The 18402-nt window shown below is 42.3% G+C and overlaps 1 protein-coding gene across 1 annotated transcript in view; it reads right to left on the bottom strand.

The window, feature by feature from the left end:
- Window positions 1-18402, bottom strand: part of UNC5D (unc-5 netrin receptor D) — an 84572-nt gene that overhangs the window by 14246 nt on the left and 51924 nt on the right. The window contains exons 10-14 of the mRNA XM_026863022.1: window positions 16259-16633; window positions 14069-14153; window positions 7769-7937; window positions 5853-6080; window positions 2802-2951 (exon numbers count right to left, since the gene is read on the bottom strand). Of these exons, the coding sequence (XP_026718823.1) occupies window positions 2802-2951; window positions 5853-6080; window positions 7769-7937; window positions 14069-14153; window positions 16259-16633 (1007 nt within the window). The remainder of the gene's footprint in view (window positions 1-2801; window positions 2952-5852; window positions 6081-7768; window positions 7938-14068; window positions 14154-16258; window positions 16634-18402) is intronic.

Here is an 18402-nt window from a genome sequence, read left to right as displayed (position 1 = left end):
CTCGTGAGCTGGGTGGGAAGGAAGCCAAGCACTCAGCATCTGCTCTGCAGGGGGGCCAGGACAAACAAATGCACTTAGCATAGTCTGGAGAAATTCTGACTACCACCTGCCATTAACTGCTTTTATGCCACAGTTTTACACGATGATTTATTCATCTGTTCAAGCCTTGAAGCAGGATCTTTACTTATCTGAGAAATCATTAACATAAATCTTCCCTCATCGTACTGCCTGATAATGGTTTCGTTTGGTGGACCGAGGAGACAATTATGGAAAAGGCTCTTTTCGGCTCAACCACCAGAACACCCAGCCTGCTTTTAAACTGTGGTACATAGGAGAAAAAATAAGTAAACACTGGAAGCAACCACATGAAGAAATAGATTCTTTTATATAAAAGAGGCTGGAACCAAATCAGAGTTGTCAGCAGAGTTGGGACATTTCACAAAATATTTCACTGAGAGGGAAACACAAAGCCAGTTGTAAGTTGTTCTGCAGTTTCTGCTAGAAACAATTATTGTATTTCTCAGCTCTCCAAGTCATCTGACCTCTACTCAGTTATAAAATGTAAATGTTTGTTTGGTTTCAGTACCAGCCGTGAGGCAGGTTTTGCACATGCTGCCCCAGCCCCAGCGTGGCGCTGGGCGCGGGGGGCTCAGGACCCCCAGCAGCTCTGCCAGCCCGCACCCGCCTGGGAGCCAACACAGCACGTCAGCCTTCTGCTGGCCTCAGATCCCTCCTCTGACTTTTTCTGTTCTGTTTTTATATTGCAGCAGTAAATTTAATAGGTTCTTTGGGCTGTGCCACCGGCATTAGATTCAGCAAAGTGAGGCTCTCGCAGCACGTGAAGAGTAATACAGACAAATTTGCATCGGCTATCGTGTCTTGTTTCAGCAGCACTTGCAGTTCAGTTTTGACTGGAAACTCTAGACTATGACTTGCCAACAGAGAACGAACACTCTCCCCCCCCCAGTTTTATATACCATAAGCAATATATTTATTCACAGGAGTTGTACCCAGCATTAAGAAAAGTGCTCAAGTGCACACAAAGTCACTCTCAGGACTTTGCACGCGCCAGGGACTCACAACCAGCAAAGGAGGTGATGCCCAAAGAAATAACAGCCTTGCAGAAATTACCAGGCAAAAATAATCCTCCCCAAATTCTGAACTACAAAGAAACATGGAGGCTAGAGTAGCATAAACCTCTTTCTTTGGTCATCAGCCGAATAGTTTGCGGACAGCGCAGTAAGAGTTGTTTTCTGTGGGCTGTTCTTCTAATTTACCATTCCAGGGTGTTATTTGGGTTCTTTGGGTTCCTTCTGCCAAGGCCTTTCTGCCACAGTCCCAGAAAACACCACGAACTGTAATTTCTACCATCTCCAACATAGGGGAGGGAAAGTGTTTGTCTTCGGGGTTTTACATCCTATTACTAAAGCTATTTACAGAAGTTGCTTTGCTGCAGGAAAAGGCATGGGGATTTTTGACCAACGTAATGTGTTTTTGAAGCAGTCACCATGGTGAGACACGATCAATTAAAACTCTCCTGATTCTTTTCTCTTGTCCACTGGACATTTAACTAATGCACACTCTGCATGATGGGCCTGTGCACGGGGTCTGTCTGCCTCCTCACTCAGAAGAGATTGACATAATGCCACATGTATTTAGTTCACATCTATCAAATGGTTATTAGAAAGCAGTTTTCAGAAAACAGACTCTTCCTAAACAGCACTTTGAGGTTGAATTTTAGTCTATCATGCAGATTTATTCTCCAAGATTGGACAAGGGATCAAGAGACAGCAAATTAATCAAAGCATGGAGCAGTGTTTACAACACGTGAGGCAAAACTCAATTTGTTGTGTTAAGAGAAAACTCCCCCCCTTTTTTTTTTTTTTTTTTTTTAACTGCTCGGGAAGTTACTAGTTTCAATAGGTATCTGATACAGTAGTGGGGCATCTTAATACAGATTCGTTTGTCTCTTAAAATAACAGAACACTTAGGAGCTGAAAATGACGCGGCTCTTCATTTCTTCTAGCATCAACTATCCTTACATTCTCAATGATTTAGGAATTTATGTGGATATAGATCAGGGTTTATAAGTTTCAGAGCCCATTCCACTCATGTTTTGGAGAACACGGCAACACATTTAAAGCAATTTTTTTGCCAAAATACAGGGTGATAGATAACCATCTCTCTATATTTTCTGAGAAAGAGATGTAAAAGAGATATAGTCTGAATTCTGTATTTTAAAGGAGCAGCCCACTCTGTGTGCCAGCACATTGCTTGTAACTTCCAGTAACCAATATAATTAGAAATTCTTCTTTTCATTTCTACTTTCCTGTCTTCAATGGCATCCTTAATGAAGGTACCACAGAAAAAATATTTTACTTTTCCTTAGTTCTGATTCTTAGTATATACGTGCAGTAATCTGATCTCATGACATTTAAATGATTGCATTTAAATGTCATTTTCAGCCATATATTCATAGTTATATTGAAACTGGAATGACAAAGATATCAAAAACATCTTCATGACTGGTAATTTTAACAAGAATATGGGCCTTCTGTTGGAGGTAGCTGAAATGGGGGAAAGTACAAGATGGCATGTTTATAAAATGAAAAATTTAAAGCATTCTGTTAAATAGGAAATCTGTGTTTGTCAAAATCATAAGGCAGTGCATTTTTGTTGAATACTCGATAGATTAAAAAGCACGCCTTTCAAAAATAAAAGGGACCAGGCTCTGATTTGGGTTATGCCTATACCAGTGAAAATTCTTACTTCAGATGTGAACAGATAAAATTGGCAAGTACCTGGCACGCAGTAAATGGTTTAATTCTCCAAAGGAAAGGAGGGATATCAAGGACAGAGATCTGAAGACTGAAGGTATTCCCTTTGAAATGCAGAAGTTTGGGTTCCTCCAGTAATTGTCCTCCTTGGAGTCTTTCATCCGAAACCACTTCCTGCAATGGCAGAGCAGGAAAGAATTAATTTCAGTATTAGGAACAAATACCGAGTCTAAGGAAAACTCATCTTCGTGGAAGGTGCCTACTTCACCTACAGCGCCCCGGGGCGCAGCACGGAGTATTTCTCTCGTGGGGCAAATGACGGGCACTGGCATTTACATTCCCCCCCTGGGGTTACATTTTGTTTTGTTTCCTTCTGGGCACCTCGGCCTCACCCCCGTTACTCCACATCAGGAGCAGGGAACTTCCAGGGTATTGCAGCGCAGTAGTGGCTGTCTTCACGGTTGGGGGGTTAATCAAAGCCAGCCAGTTTTCTTTTTTTAGTGTTTGATTGTTCCTGTTTTGTTGCATCCCCCAGGCACTATTAGGAAGAAGCCCACCAGCAGCTCCTCACCCAGAGTGGCTCTGACAGCAGCAAGAGGGAGGCAAGAACATGTCAGCCCATTTCCAGGTAAAGCTCTTTCCCTCCAAAGAGGAAAACGGAAACTGGTTTAACTGCGGCATCATTGTATTTTAATCCCTCTTCTGTTTGGGAATAACACAACTCGTTTTTGGTATTTTTATTAAGCTTTCAAATAAAAACCTCCTAAAGGTTGGGTCTTCCTTAAACACTGGATGTACAAAGCTCAGCGAGATATTTACTTAACAGACTAAAAGGGAGACAGACAACCTAAGGCACGCTTGGTGAAGAGTCTCCTCAGTTACAGATTAAGTCAACAGCAGTTTTGGTCAGAAAGTACTCTCAGGGCTTTAAAGAGCACTGAAAGAAACGCACCAAGCGTACACATTAGTTCCATTTTTCCTCTCCTGGATGTTTTCAGGATTACTGGACAAGACCCTAAGCAATCTTGGAAGGGCAGGCTTTGAGCAGGAATTTGCACTACAGCCCCCTAGAGGTCTGCTCTGACCTAAAGTTTTATATAATTCTGTGAATTTTAAACCTATCGCCCCTGCCTGTGCTTACACAATGTTTATTCCTGTACTGTTACAGTAAAAATACTAGTGAGGGAGGAAAGCTTGCAGAAGTCTTTAAAAATCAGCTAGCAAGCAGTCTTTCGAAATTACTTTTGGTTGTTGTTTTTTGGTTTTTTTTTTGTCCACGTAAATTATATCAAATCGAAGAGATTTAGTGCTTGTCAGTAGCAAAGTTACTGTTAGAAGAGCTACTGGAATCATTGTGACCTTCTGAAGATATAATGACTGCTAGAGCTTTCTGAAACCATAATAATGGATTTCTATTATGAACCAATTCACAGCCCTTCAGTTGGTTTTAACTCCTGATGACGGGGTTTATATGAAAGAGACTTTAGTTTTTTGGTTGTCAACTGCAAAGGGAATAGCTCATTTCATAATTATTTTCAAAACTCCTTGAACGTGCTGGAATTTTTTTCTAAAAGAACCAATAGCTGTATAAATACTGCTCTGCCTTTAGTAATGCTTCTGGTCCTGAATTCCACAAGCCTCAGCAGGACCACAGCAAACTACAAGATACAGAGAATCTGGTTCTCTTATACTTTGAGAGCCAAGAGTTTCCCAGCACACTAGAAACTGCATAAAGGGCAAAGTCATCCGTTAGAAAAGTCAGGTAAGTTCTCACACAGGGACAAAGTGAAAAATCAAGAAATTTTGTATCTTCTATAGAACTGCACTGTAAAAGAGTAACACGTCAACTGTAAAAGAGTAACACGTCAAACAAAACTTGGTAAGCACAACTCCGATACTTTCTCCAACAACAACAACAACAAAATCTGTATTTTCCATGTTCACTGCTTAATATTTACACTAGGGATGAAGTTGATGCAGCATCCTTTTAAAGGAAGTATAATTTCATAACTATACAGTTGTCTCATTATGTACAAACATCCTGTTCTAATTTCTGTGAATGCAGAAAACTGGTAATTATTCTTCTAACAATTTTCTACAGACTCATCCAGGAAAATACTGGTAGCCCACGAACTGTGGAAGTGTTATAAAGGGTATAATTGCAAAGCTATTGTCAGTCTTTAACAATCCTTTCAGTGGCTTTGCTTTTATTGGAAGCACACAGACATTAGTGCGTGCTTCATTAAGATTCATGTTTCTATTCTGTGCCATAGGAAAAGGAAGCGAAAATTCATCTGTCACAACTGTCTTTATTTCAGTTCCCAAAAGAAAATCATTTTGTTATAGCTTCTGAGTTTACTAGAGACTGAAAAAGCCAGTGAATTTCGCTGTTTTGTCTTGGAAAACCAGGTAGAAAAAAATGCTAATTTTAAATTGTCACTTGGGGATAGTTTTGTGATTTTTAAATTTTTTTTTTCTTTTTAAAGGGGAAATGCATGATTATCCTTTAATTTTTGTTTAAAAAGATGGTGAGGCAATCTCTTTCTTCTTGCTCAAATTGTGAGCAGGAGAGGAAATCCTGACCTGACTAACGGCAGTGTAAGGGTAATGAGTGTGAGAAATCCTATACACATCAAATGATAACGACTTACATTTTCTGCGTGTAGCAGAGCAGCACTCGGCTCCAGATGTGGGCAAGCTCTGCCTGTGCCACGCAGCAGCCAAGGCACAGAGCCCAGCCTAACACCCCTCTGCTTACCAGCTGCAACCTTGGGCTGCGTTAACCACGGCTACGTGAGTTTTGGTTAGTCTAGAACGCGGGCAGAGTGGGTTTCCATCTGCCGGGCAAAAAATGAAAAGACAGTTGGGCTGCCCTAAAGCTCTTGCAGTGTAAATCCACAAGTGAGACAACAGTGCAGACACATTCAGGGACTAAGTCATGCAGCAGTGGCACAAAAACGTATTTGTGTGTGTTTGAGTTCAGGGCTGTTGCTGTGGCCCAGGAACTATCCCCAGGAATGTTGGTATTCTAGGGAAAAACAACAAAACCCAAATCAGCGAAGCGAAACCATTTACCTGAAATGCACAAGGTGTGTTATCCATACAATATACTCTCAGATTGTAATCCAGAGAATTGCAAGACAGGCAGCCAAAAACCGCGACTTTCAGCTGTCGAACGGCACAGTCAGAGATCGGTTCTCCAATAAGAGCATAAGTTCCAAAGCTGTTTAAGAGAATGTGACAGGCATAAGGATCCAACAGGCAGTAGCAAGAAGTAGTTTCCTCTTCCACAGACATCACTTCCTGCAAAATGAAATTCAGGTTTAAAAAAAAAATAAAATAATAAAATCAATAGGCCTTGACAATAGGAGTCATGACATTGTTTAGTTTTATTCAACTGGAATGTAAAGTATTTCTGAGCGTGGTCTGCACGCTCCTTGCTTGAGCTGACCTCGGGCAAGGGGTGAGGCTGCGGGGAAGCACTCCCAGTTAGCCCTGAAGCAGCAAGGGGGTTTATGGCAGTACACCGTGCAGACTTCAGTGTGTGCACTAATAATGACGATGCTTAAATAATTTTAGCATCTTTTTTCAAGTGCTCTTGACTTCCTAGCTATTTGTTTCCCAATGCCACATTAAGAAGTTACCTGAAAGATTAAAGTCAATAAGAAAACCTTGAACAACAGTTGGTATTTGACTTTCTTTCAGAATATCCATTACAGTTATGTTTACTTTCATCAAAAAAACACCTATCCCACTCTTCTGCCTTTCGTGCTTAGCTCTGCATTACAGCATCATTAGATGAGGTATGTGAGCAGCTTACACCGTGGTGTTACACTCCTCATGAACCCCAGGGTGTTTGTAACCAACACTGAGGGAACTCACTAATACTGACTGCGTCCAGAGGAGGAAAACTAAGCTGGACTTGAAATGGTTTAAATGAGAGGAACAGCTGGTTTAGGGCAGGAAAAGCATAGAGCGAGTTACGGTGTCCATGGATGTTTTAACTGCTGGTTTTCTCCCCTCACGATGTGATGAACCAAACAGTTCCATCAGCAGGAGGGCAATAAAATCTGACTGACTGTGGGTTTGTGTCTAGTTACTGGGTTCTGCAGTTCCAGTAACGTATAGAGTGAACTCTGCAGTTGGGAAGTTCAGCACCTTTCTATCCTGTGTGGGTTTCTGGGATCTCAACTGACAGTTTGGTTTGCGCTTTAGCCATCCCTTTAGGAGTTTTACAAGTCAGCTCTCTTCCCAAACAATGCAGAAAGTTTAATGTGTTGGAGACTGCTGCCTACCAAGCAGTTCCAGTTGAAGATGGCCAGTGGGCCTAAAAAAACAACCCAGGTGGACAGACACAAATGATCAAACCACAGGTCATGAATGCCCAGAGCTTAACTCGCCCAGTAAATCAGGATGAGAAAATACATGTTCAACTAAAAAAGCAAAGTATCTCATTGAGCGTACACTAATCCGTCAGAGGTTGTGAGCACAGCGCGGTCACTGAATGCCTGTTAGCACAACATGTTATGAGACAAAGAGTTTTAAATCAGAGGATCCTTCTAGGTTAAAAAAGGAGTAAACTTGGAGTGTGTATTTTTAACCAGTTCCGTAACTTGCTTTATGTCATGACAAATTCTTGTGTGGATAGAATGATCTGTTCTGACGTGAGTCTCCTTGGGAGCTCTGATCTATCAAAACAATGTCTTTAAAAATAAATGGCTACTGGCTCCATTATTAAGTGATCTGAGAAGATTAATACTTCCTCGTGTCACATGGACTAGAGCCAAAATTGACCCTTTTTTTTCACATCTTAGTAAAATAGTTGAAGAGAGTTTAGCTGCTTCTTAACAAAATGCAAAATCCTTTAAAATTGTTTAAGATTTCTATTTCTAGCACTTACATAATCTCTGACCTGCTCCTGCATGTGTAAGAGTAATCAATTTTCCATTGTTAATACAACCTCCTAAGTGGGAGCAGAAGTCTAAACTTACCTCCCATTTTCCTTGTTGTGTCCTTTTTTTCAAGTGAATATTCCAGTGCTCTGAATTTACTTCTGCGCAGTGTGGTATGGTCAAGGCGAAGGGCGTGCTGACAGACAAATCTGCAGGCCCACAAGTTACTTCTGGTCCTAGGAGAACATCTGTGCCTTCTGGCTGTAGGCTTTGCGTTGGGGGAGAGACAATAATGTCTGTCAGGCTCTTTTTAATAAGGAGTGAAAATTTACTTTAACTGCAAATTTAAAATTTTTTTAGTGAAAATCTAAGTACCTCACTCATCTGTCACAGAAAAGGATAAGCAAAGCAATTACTGTGCTAATTTTCATGTAGAAGCAGTGGCTGGAGATGAAACAAAACTATTAGGCCACATCTACTCAAGTCGTTGGCTGGTCAGTTTAGGATTTTGGTCTTTAAAATACATTTCGATCTGCTCAACTAAATACAGCACTAAAATTACTCTGTGCATGTAAGCCTTGCTTTATGCACCAGCTGGTAGTATTACCATCTAATTCTGCCTTCAAAGACTGCCATCAACAATATTTTCACAGTAGTGAAGATAAAACAAATTATGGTTTAAAAACAGTCTCATAAATTTTTCCAGATTGAGTGTGATCTCCCTGGTTTGAGAACACATTTATATTCTGCAGAACGCAGCAGCGAGGTAACTTCCAGCAGCCAGCAGGGACAGGATTTCCTTGCTCACATTTCGAACTCTGCGAAGCAGACACGTGCACGTGGCCCCCGTGCAGCCAGTGCAGAGCCCATCGGCACAGCCCGAGTCCAGGGATTCATCTCACCTGAACGTAATCGCCCGTGTTTGGCTGGACTGACTGCTTGCTGAGTTATAAAGATGAAATGTCTGACAAGAATCTTTCCTTCTCTTTCGTTCAAATCTAAATTTAACCCTGTCCCACATCAATGTGTTTTCCACACCTCTTGTAACAACTACCTGTGCAGAACCAGCGACAGGGCGCATGAGAATCCTTTCTTAGCCATTAAAACGAGCAATTGGAACATCCCGCCCTTTTGGTTTGGGGGTTTGGGTTTTTTTACGCTGTAACCCTTCATTTGGGTTGTATGATCCAAATTTTTGGCCTCTGAATTATCAGACATGTTGGTGTTTCTAAGGATAAAAGCAAGGGGGAGAATAAAACCGAGATAGAAATAAATATCTAATTTATTTCTACTAATATATTATATATTATATTATATATAATATATAATACTATACTAATAAAACTGAGATAGAAATAAGGGGAAAATCCCCTTTTAGAAATTAGGACACGCTTGCAGTGCCGTGTCACGGGCTAGGGGCAGCACTGCCCACCCCACGCTGGCCGTGCCGAGCCCCGCGCTGCCCCATAACCCCTCAGCTCCGGAGCCGAGCGGGGTGACCAGCGGAGTGACCGTGCCTCTGGCCTGGGCACGCGCGGGTGTAACCCAGCACCCGAATCAGTCAGACGCAGTCCTGCACCCTGACTGCACACCCATCCAGCGTCACCCGGGGGAGCATCCTCAGTGCAGCCGTAAGTGCTCAGGAAATGCAGTTAAAAACCACCGTTCTTGCTAAAGACTTGAAAAGCTCCAACAACTTCAGTGACATCCCTTACTAAAGACGACACGAACAAGTATTTGTGAGATGAAGACTGGAGTGAAAAGAAGAAGACAGAACACGCTAACAAAAAAAGGCCAACTCTGCTTTTGCTTTTTCAAGTGTCATAATAATAAACGCTCCCTAAGCCTCAGTGCTTCGAAGTGTTTGTAGGATTCTTAGGCTAAAAAAAAAAAAAAAAATCAAAGCACCGACAGAGCCTCTCCTCCAGCTGCCATGTTCCTCTGGAACAGGAGTAAGAGGGGGAGGGACGAGCAGAGCACAGAGCAGCCAGCGCTCGCAGACCTCGCTGCAGCAAGGATCCGCTCAGAGACACGCTGGAGTTGTTGAAATCAAACAGTTCAAGCAAAAAACAACTTGCTTCTGCTTATGCCTATGAATAACAATTTTTCACAACTGCTACATTGCTAGGAAAACAGTTTTTCCACAAAATACCATCACTTAACACCAACCACTGCTACCCTTTACAAATGTCATTTGATTTCCTTAAAAATAAAACCTTCCAGCAGTTACCCCACATCACCTCTCTTTCCAGCTCATTTAAGAAAGCATCCAGTCACTTATAAATGCAAAGAAAAATATCTCGGAATTATTAGAATGCCTCAAGCCAACTTTTATGCATATTTATTTTTTAGTGATTCAGTTAATACGATTTCTCTGTGCCGCACCTCGGCAAAGGCTGGTGCGTTCACCTTCCTTATCTCTGTTTTGATGCAGCTGCAGGAAGGGGGTAACAAAAGCATCTTTCCAGAGAGTGAGTCAAACCTGAGTCATTTAACCTGGCTGGTGCTTTTCTATCCTATCTCTCTCCCAACACACACGTCCTGTGCCAAGTGGCTGCTGCTGACAAACACATAAAATACAGGGAGGGTGGGGAGTGGTGGTGGAATTTTGCTGAAGTTACCTCCAGTACAAAGCCAACAACTCATCTTCAGTGTTGGGAGCCAAATACAGGTTATTTTGTTTTCAGCACAACCCCTCTAGGAGATGTGAATCCAGAGTTTCAGTTATGCTACTGGGGATGGTTCCCATCAGAAACAGCTGAAATTTTTCAAGCATCAAGAATGAAGCAAAACACAAATATACAAGATACAAAAAGAAATCATGTCAATAGCGGTAGGAGAGTCCTGGGAGCAGCCTAGCAAATTGACTGGGAGACTATGATGGTGGTCTGCCAAGTGGCTTCCCACCCACCTCATTAGGAAAAAATAAATATTAAAAATGTACAAAATGAAAAAGCCAGAGTGACTGACATGGTGTGGGCTCTGGTGCCAGCGCCTGGCAGGTTCCAGGGTCACTGTCACCGCCGAGCGGAGGGACGCGTGTGACTGAGCAGCGAGGGGCTCCTCTGAAAGGAGCTCTGGAACTGCTTTGAGAGAATCATGCCCCTTGTAGAACATATTGGACAAACATATGGGAGTTCTGGGAATTATTTAATGCCAAATGAACTGAAATCAGTTAATGAGATGAACTCTCACACTTGTTGCAAGTAGCAAGAGTGTTTCTGTGTAATAACGGACTTGGTATTGCGCCTCTCGTGCAGTTCTGAGCCATTTATTAGGCAAGGCAGGAAGGGGAAACCTTACCAAATGGAGTATTTAATACTCCCACTGCTGGAAGGTAAAACCAATCAGTAACCAGATCTGTCTCCTCAAATCCATCTGGATCACAGGTCTGTAAGTTTTCCAGTAAAAGACAAAGAGTCACTGTTTCTCTTCCTTCCTGTTGCGTGTCTTATTCTTTCACTGAAAATGATCAAAACCCTATGGCAGCAGATTGGGATGGAATATGAAAGTTTTCGTAAAGGAGTTCAGATATCAGAGGAGGAAAAAAAAACCACAATGTTTTGAGTTTTGAAAAGTTTCTAGGTTTTAAAATTTACGGGCAGCTTCTTATCTTTCAGTTCTGAAAGGAAAATTCCAGCAATTATTTCGCTGTAAGTTATTGTAAGCGAATATTTACTGTATATGCAGTTATTTACTTCTCCTCAGATACACTCACCAATTTTTCACAGCTTTTAGCTGAACGTATATTTAAGGTGAGGGAGATAAGAGAAATAACTGCTGTATAGAACTAAACCCAACTCTCCTATCTCTGGCTGTACAAACCTGCCTTTGATTACTGCTAAAAACTGCCCCTCTCACAAGCACTCAAAGTCAGGCTTAATCAGTGAACTGCTCTTCACCTGGGACAGATGTCTCCTGAAATTGTCCTTAAATTAATCAACTGAAGTATACACTGCGGATTATTCACTTAGCTCTGTCTGGACTGTAAATTATGAAAGGGTAGTTTGAGAAGGGTAGGAAAGTTATTTTAAAACATTTTTTTTTTTTAATATTGTTTGAAGCACCTCACTGCAACTTGTAAGACTGAATGTAAAGGTAGAACCAATAAATTCTGTCAGTGCAGTTACTGAACGACAATTTGCAGAATTAGAAGCAGCTGCAGGACTCAACATCTAAACCAGAAGAAATGAATTCAGGAGAAGTTCAGATTAGAGCAAGGAAAAAAAAAAGGTCAGAAAATGTAACTGCAAAGCCTCAGTGGAACAAAGCTGCATTACAGAATTAACGAGCTCCGTTACAGAACATGCACATCCCAGATCTCAGCCAGCTCGGCATACCGCGGACGCTCTTAGGTGACTGAAGACACGGTCTTGTGCTCGCCGAGATGCAGACAAGACGCCACAGCTGACTTCTGGCAACAGCTCAAAAAAGGGGGACCGCAGAGTGCTTTTCAGGAGCGTATTTCAATTCAACAAAATTTGATTATTCCTGTCACTTTCTGTCTGACCATCTCAAAAGATTCAGCAGCCACTTATCCTCCGGAGAAGGGCAGTGGAGAGCTGCCCTGGTCCCCTGCTGAAAGGCGGTTGTTGAGAGCTGTGGCAGAGCAGCACGTGCCAGCGTACGGACACAGAACACCTTACTACCTTAGAAGCTGACATCAGGCACCTAGGTGTTCCTCTAGGCTTAAATGGGTAAAGACTCTGGCTTCGGGGATTTTTTTTCTTTAAAACAATCGTTACAGAACTTTAGTGACAGCAGGAGGTGCGTGATTTGGTTCAGCCTTAGAGGCCTACCTGCAGCAGCAGAGCTCTATCTAGCTTGGGAAAGGGATGCCAAGGGGAACAGGGCTCTAAAAAAGATGTGAACCGCTGGTTCTGCTGTCGGCAATATGAGCACATTCCTGAGAGGTCTCATCCAGGCTCTAGACTGACCCTACCCAGATCTGACAGTCACAAAATAAAGAAAACCCATTGTAAACAGCAAGTGAAGAAGGTGAAGTGTACTTAGCAGCAATGCAAACAAAGCCTTAAGTGATACATACTGGCAGAAGTCGAAGGCTGAGCACAAGATTTTCAAAAATTCTGTTTGCTGACACTTAATCTTTTATGGGTAACATCAAGGTTCCTTACCCAGGGGGCCGGGGGGAAGGAAAATACCTGAGCACAGTATAAAGGCAGGATGGGTGTAACAGGCTCTCCTGAGTAACACCTCACTGAGAAGCTGAGAGATGGGGCATAGTTACCTGTATTTGACCTGCAAAAGGACACGAATTCATGGAAAACAGGCAGAAAACTGATAGGGGAGTTCCTCATGTGTTGTTTGAACTCAAACACTTGCATGGGGAGAGGAACCGGAACAAGTATTTACAACGATAGGTGGAGGTTTGACGCTGGCAGTAGCACAACTAGTCACTAATAACACGAAAAGGTGTAGTAATTTGAGAGGTATCTGAAGTATTGCTCAGTGTCTAGGCGGTAACTTGAGATCAGACTCCTGAAATGAGGTAGGTTTCCTTTGTATGACAGACATTTGTTACATATGTGATGCACCGATATAAAAAAACCCCCAAACCAATGGCCTGTATTTGCCAAACCGTATCTTCCATTTGATTCCTTTTTTTCCCTTCTTGTCTTTGAAATAAGTATGACAGAGCTGAAACCTTGAGAACCTCAGAGAACTAACTTGTCTTATTTATGTAAACCCACCAGTATTTCAAACGGCACCTTCCTGTCCCACCAGCTGAAATGCTGAACCCCCCCCCCAAGGGCCAAAGTGCAGTTTCATTTCTACTGTTCATCAGCTGCTGCTGGCAAATCCAGCTGGGGAACAGATTTTATCATTTACAAAAAAAAAATAAAATTAAGAAATGGTCCAGAGCATTCACTTGCATCACCCAGGCTACCCAACATCTGTCATGAAGTGACAACAGCTCAGTACCTACAAGCCGTCGGGTCATTCAAACTGATGACCCGGACAGTGGAACTGAACCTGCTGCCCGCACGTCAGGAGAGTCTGAGACCCAAAGGCTCTGTAACGAGTAACTACTGAAAGCACCCGTAGACGGGCGTGACATAAGGCTGCAGATCGAGAATGCTAAAATCCTTGACTCAGAGTTCAGCACGCATCAGACGCCCACCTGCCTGAGGTACCCACCCCACCCCTGCACAGCATCTGCAGTCGGTCCGTGGGGTTTCAGGGAAGCGTCGCACAAAGGTCGTTTCGGCTGTCGTTACCGATGCAGCTCATCACAACCACGTGGTCACACCACCAACAGGGCAGGAGGAGTGACTCTTGCACGTTCCATTCCCTCAGACAGTGTTCCCAAATCCATTAAATGAGACAGTTCCACAGATTACGGATGTGTGCGTGGGGGGGGGGGTATGTACTTCTTACCTGGACTCCCTCTGAGTGATGGCGAGATAGATTTCCCATGAAGTCTCCTCAGGAATAGCTCCATGTGGTATCAACAAACTGACTCCTGCAAAAGAGCAAAGGCAGAACTTGCCTTTGGGGAAGGCACTGGCCGTACAGACCCGTGCACGACGGGCCTCTGATGCACAAGACCTCAAGAGACCGTCCACTAGAGCTGCAGGACACCTCTGAAATAGTGCATCTGTCCACAGCCTTATCAGATGAAGGGAAAACACATTATTAATATGATCCACATAGTTATTTAACTGCCTTAGAGCCTGGAATTATATAGACATATGCCTAAAAACTTCTTGCTCCAACAGAGCTCTTGAATAGTTGACTTCCCCTTGTTTTGTGTCACTGACACTGGATTCACAGTCTAGATGTGACTCAAGGCTTCTATTCATCCTTGAGTACCGGCAGACTTGTCTGCTTCACCACTCACAGAAACTTTTCTTGAAGCTTCTTTGCCCCTTTCTAACTTTGAAATCCAATCAGATCATTCTAGGATCACCAGGAATCTCATAATGGAGAGACCTCCTAAACCAAATCAATCTCAATTTGCATGGAAATCACCGTACCTTTCTGTTCCTGCACGTAATAACTAGTGAATCCAAGTGACAGGATTTTCCTTTTACGCCCCTGCTATAAATCAGAAGTTAACAAAGATGCTTTCCAGCGGGTACCAGTGGAAGTAAACTGTTGTACAGCACACTCAGTGCAGGGGGACTGTATTTTACTTCACAGATGTCACACAATGCGCAACCTCAGCTCAGCAGTGACATGACTGCACTATAATTTACAATTGGCTAGCAAATTTGATCTTACATAAATAGCAGGAAGAAGTACATAAATTGCAAGTGGACCAAATTGGTATTTAAATAATCTAATTGATGGGACTATCATTATATAAAGCAGCTAAATATATAGTATGAGGGACTTCTTAATTTATGACTTCACTGACTTAGTGCCTCTGCCTTTGTAATATTCATTCCTGAACACAAAAACAATCTCTGAGAAATGAATACATTCCCTGCGTTGCGCATGATCGCACACTAAATACCGTATCCCTGAATTCTACACAGTTATCAATCTTCTCTAAATACAGACCACATTTTTTATGGTAACCTTTAAAGTATCCATTTTATGAAACATGAAGGATAAAGCTCTAAATCATTCAGTTCAACTAGATACCAAGAGATAAGCCTGGACACACTAGCCAAATGAAAACAAAATTGAATTTAAAGTGAAAAAAAGATCACCAGAGTTTGAAAGATGCCCTCGTAGCTAGCAGCGGTATCTGGCTGTTCCTGCCACCGTTGCCATTTTGAAAAAACAAACATCCAACATAAGGAGTTTTATTCATCACGATATGAGCGTAATGATGCACTGCAACATACTGCCGGACTGTGATTTTAACATCCTTTATTTGCTTCTAATTTGGTGCAGTACGTTTTCAGCTAAATTAACAGTTTCTTAAGTCTAAAACACATCCCACAAAACTCAGAAGTCACCAAACAAACTCTACTTCTTAATCAACACAAACTGAGCATCTCTGCTGCGAAGTTTCAGTGCGCAGCCCAGTTCTCAAAATGCCAGCTGACTCTGAAGTGCCCCACGATGGGAATCTGTCAAGCTCTTGAGCTAAAAGAAAGAGAAAACCAGAAAACCTGGAGTAACTGCTAAGAAAAGCTGTGCTAGAGTCTTCTCTGCGAGCGGACGCCCGCTCCTGACGTGCTGCAGACTCCGGTATCATCACCAAGTCTGACACGTTACCGCAGCCGGACGTCGCTGGCGTAGATTCCGCTTTGAATGTGACCCCAGGATCTGGATGCTGAGGCAGTGCCGACCCCCTTCCCGGGGAGCCCTCCTTTTGGATCAGGATCCAAGTACGTAACGGCACTGATTAATAAGACTTAGCTACTGAAGACACCAAGCGGCAGGAATTTATAACAGTTCAAACGGGCACAATGCCTCTTTACCCTCAGCCCAAGCTTTCTTCTGATCAGACATCTCCTGTGGGGCAACACACTCTACTTCCCAAAATTTGCATTAAGGAAGCCCCTACTTCTTTTGTTTTAATCTCGGTTATAGAACACTGTATCAGGCAAAATAAGCTTAATCTAGAATTATTATTATTATAGATCTTTTAATGAGAAAGGATCTACCCACCTGTGTTTGGAACCACTAAACGGCCACCCAGGTGTCCAAAGATGGCAGTTGTCTTCAGCTCACTTGTTGAAATAGAAGACAGGTTCTGAATGTACGTAGCCTTGTTTCTAGCCTGTATTGTACCAAAAGATCTGTTATTGCCGTGAGGAAAAGTTCCAGAATGTGCCTTCCCGTGGTACTCGGCCCTCTCCGTCACCCCTAAGGACACCATGAAGGAACTCTGCACTTTGACTTTGATGTCTGACAGCGGGTTGAACAGCGAGGACTCCGTCATCAGCTCCTTGTCCAGGGGGTCCTGGAGGCAGATGGGGCCACTGTACGTCCTGCTCACCGTCAGGTCCGGCTGCATGGAGGAGTTCAAGAGCAGGGAGTTGCCTGCCAGAACGAAGCACATCAGGGAGTCACTCGCTGCACTGAGAATCAGAAATCTCTTCCTCAACTCTCCGTCATTTCCTTCGTGACCCACTCTTCCTCCCTGATACTCTCAGAGATCAAAATCACACAAAGTAATGTTAAAAAACAGATGAAATGATGCAATAATCTAACAGGCGCTTGGCCACTATGTTTTCCGCACTTGAGGCAACTCCAGAGTGAGTGAATCCAAGAAGGAACTTCCTTTTCATTCTGGATCAGGTTTTTGCATAGACCATTTTTCTGGTTTGTTTTGTTTTTGTTTTCCCTAAACATTAAAACCGAATGGGTGAAAACAAATCTTCCTGCAGACCTTTTCCATGAGCAGCACAAAATGCTGGCTTCATGCCTGAGGGAAACTGGGTTGAAACTAAGTGGGATAAGAGTAACGATACAGGGAAAAATACCACAGTCATTCATTTAGGAACATTTTAGCTCAGAAAACATTGAGAAAAAGAGAAGGAACGGATAGATGTAGGGCCTGAATCCTTTAGCTGGTTTGGTCTTTTTGGGGGGTTCTTTTGTTTGGTTGGTTTTTAGGAAAGAGAAGTTTTCCAATGTAAGTAATTTTCTAGAAATTATCTGTATTGCAGCTTTGAAAATTTGATCACTTCCAGGGACTGAAGGTTGGGTTGCTAGCATTATAAATGCATTTCTTCAAAGAATAAAATCTGGATCACGCTGATCTGTTGTCCATATGTCAGTATTGTGCTCCCTTTTCTCAGCAAACTGAACAGAGAATTGGCCTTTTTTTCAGCTGAATTGTTTAGTTTACAAATGTTCTTATTTTAAAAACCCACAGACAGAGAACCCAGAGTAACTGAAACTGAACTAATAGCATCCTGGCATAAAAGAAATTGGCGTGCTCAGATATTTTCAGAGCATCCAGAACTAATGTTTTTGAAACATTAAGTCAAACAGACAATTCCCCAGACTCAAAACAAGACTTTCATGGCAAACTGAACAAGTTACTATTTGAGACAGTCATTGAGAATTACATGACTCTAATTAAAGGCTTGGATGACTGAGTAAACGTCCTTCAAACATCCTTGTCTACCAAGGCCTTCTTCCAATTTCTTGCAATTTATGCTTGGTGAGGAATGTCTCCCAGAAAATAAACTAACTGTAAAAACAACACCCCCCCCCCAAAAAAAAAAAAAAAAAAAAAAAAAAAAAAAAAAAAAAAAAAAAAAAAAGACAACCAAACCAACCAAACTGCAACATATTTCACTCTTCCGAAGAAAGAAGAGAGATGGGGACACTTCAACACCCCACCAACACAACCACCCACCCACAGTCAGGCAGGTCTCCTACTGAATGTCAGCACAGAGTTAAAGAAAACGGTTATGTTAAAGTAATCACCATTTGTATTCCTCCCCACCTTTCTGTCCGAAGGAAATAATATTCCAGGAAACATCTGAGTGCTGCTTTCAGTGAAAATAAACATTTCTTCCATATTTTACTGTACTGGTGGCTTTCTAAAGGTTTTTTGGGTTTTGTTTGTTTTGGTGAAATCAATACATGTTTACACACATGTATTTCCCACAGACCTCAGAATGTGGATGTCTGCATGCTAACAGCAGCTTATAAAAATAAGTTGAGTTTCTCAAATTACCTAACAGTAAAAAACTAAACACTTTTAGTGGAGTAAACAAAATAGAAGATCTGTAAGTGAACAGGATCTACAGATGTGCTTTCTGGGTTTGTTTCGATTTGGTTTATTTGTTTGGGTT

This window comes from Athene cunicularia (assembly GCF_003259725.1).
Source record: "Athene cunicularia isolate RWA chromosome 22 unlocalized genomic scaffold, athCun1 chr22_part1, whole genome shotgun sequence".
Lineage (NCBI taxonomy): Eukaryota > Metazoa > Chordata > Aves > Strigiformes > Strigidae > Athene > Athene cunicularia.
This window is presented reverse-complemented; position numbering and strand designations above follow the sequence as displayed.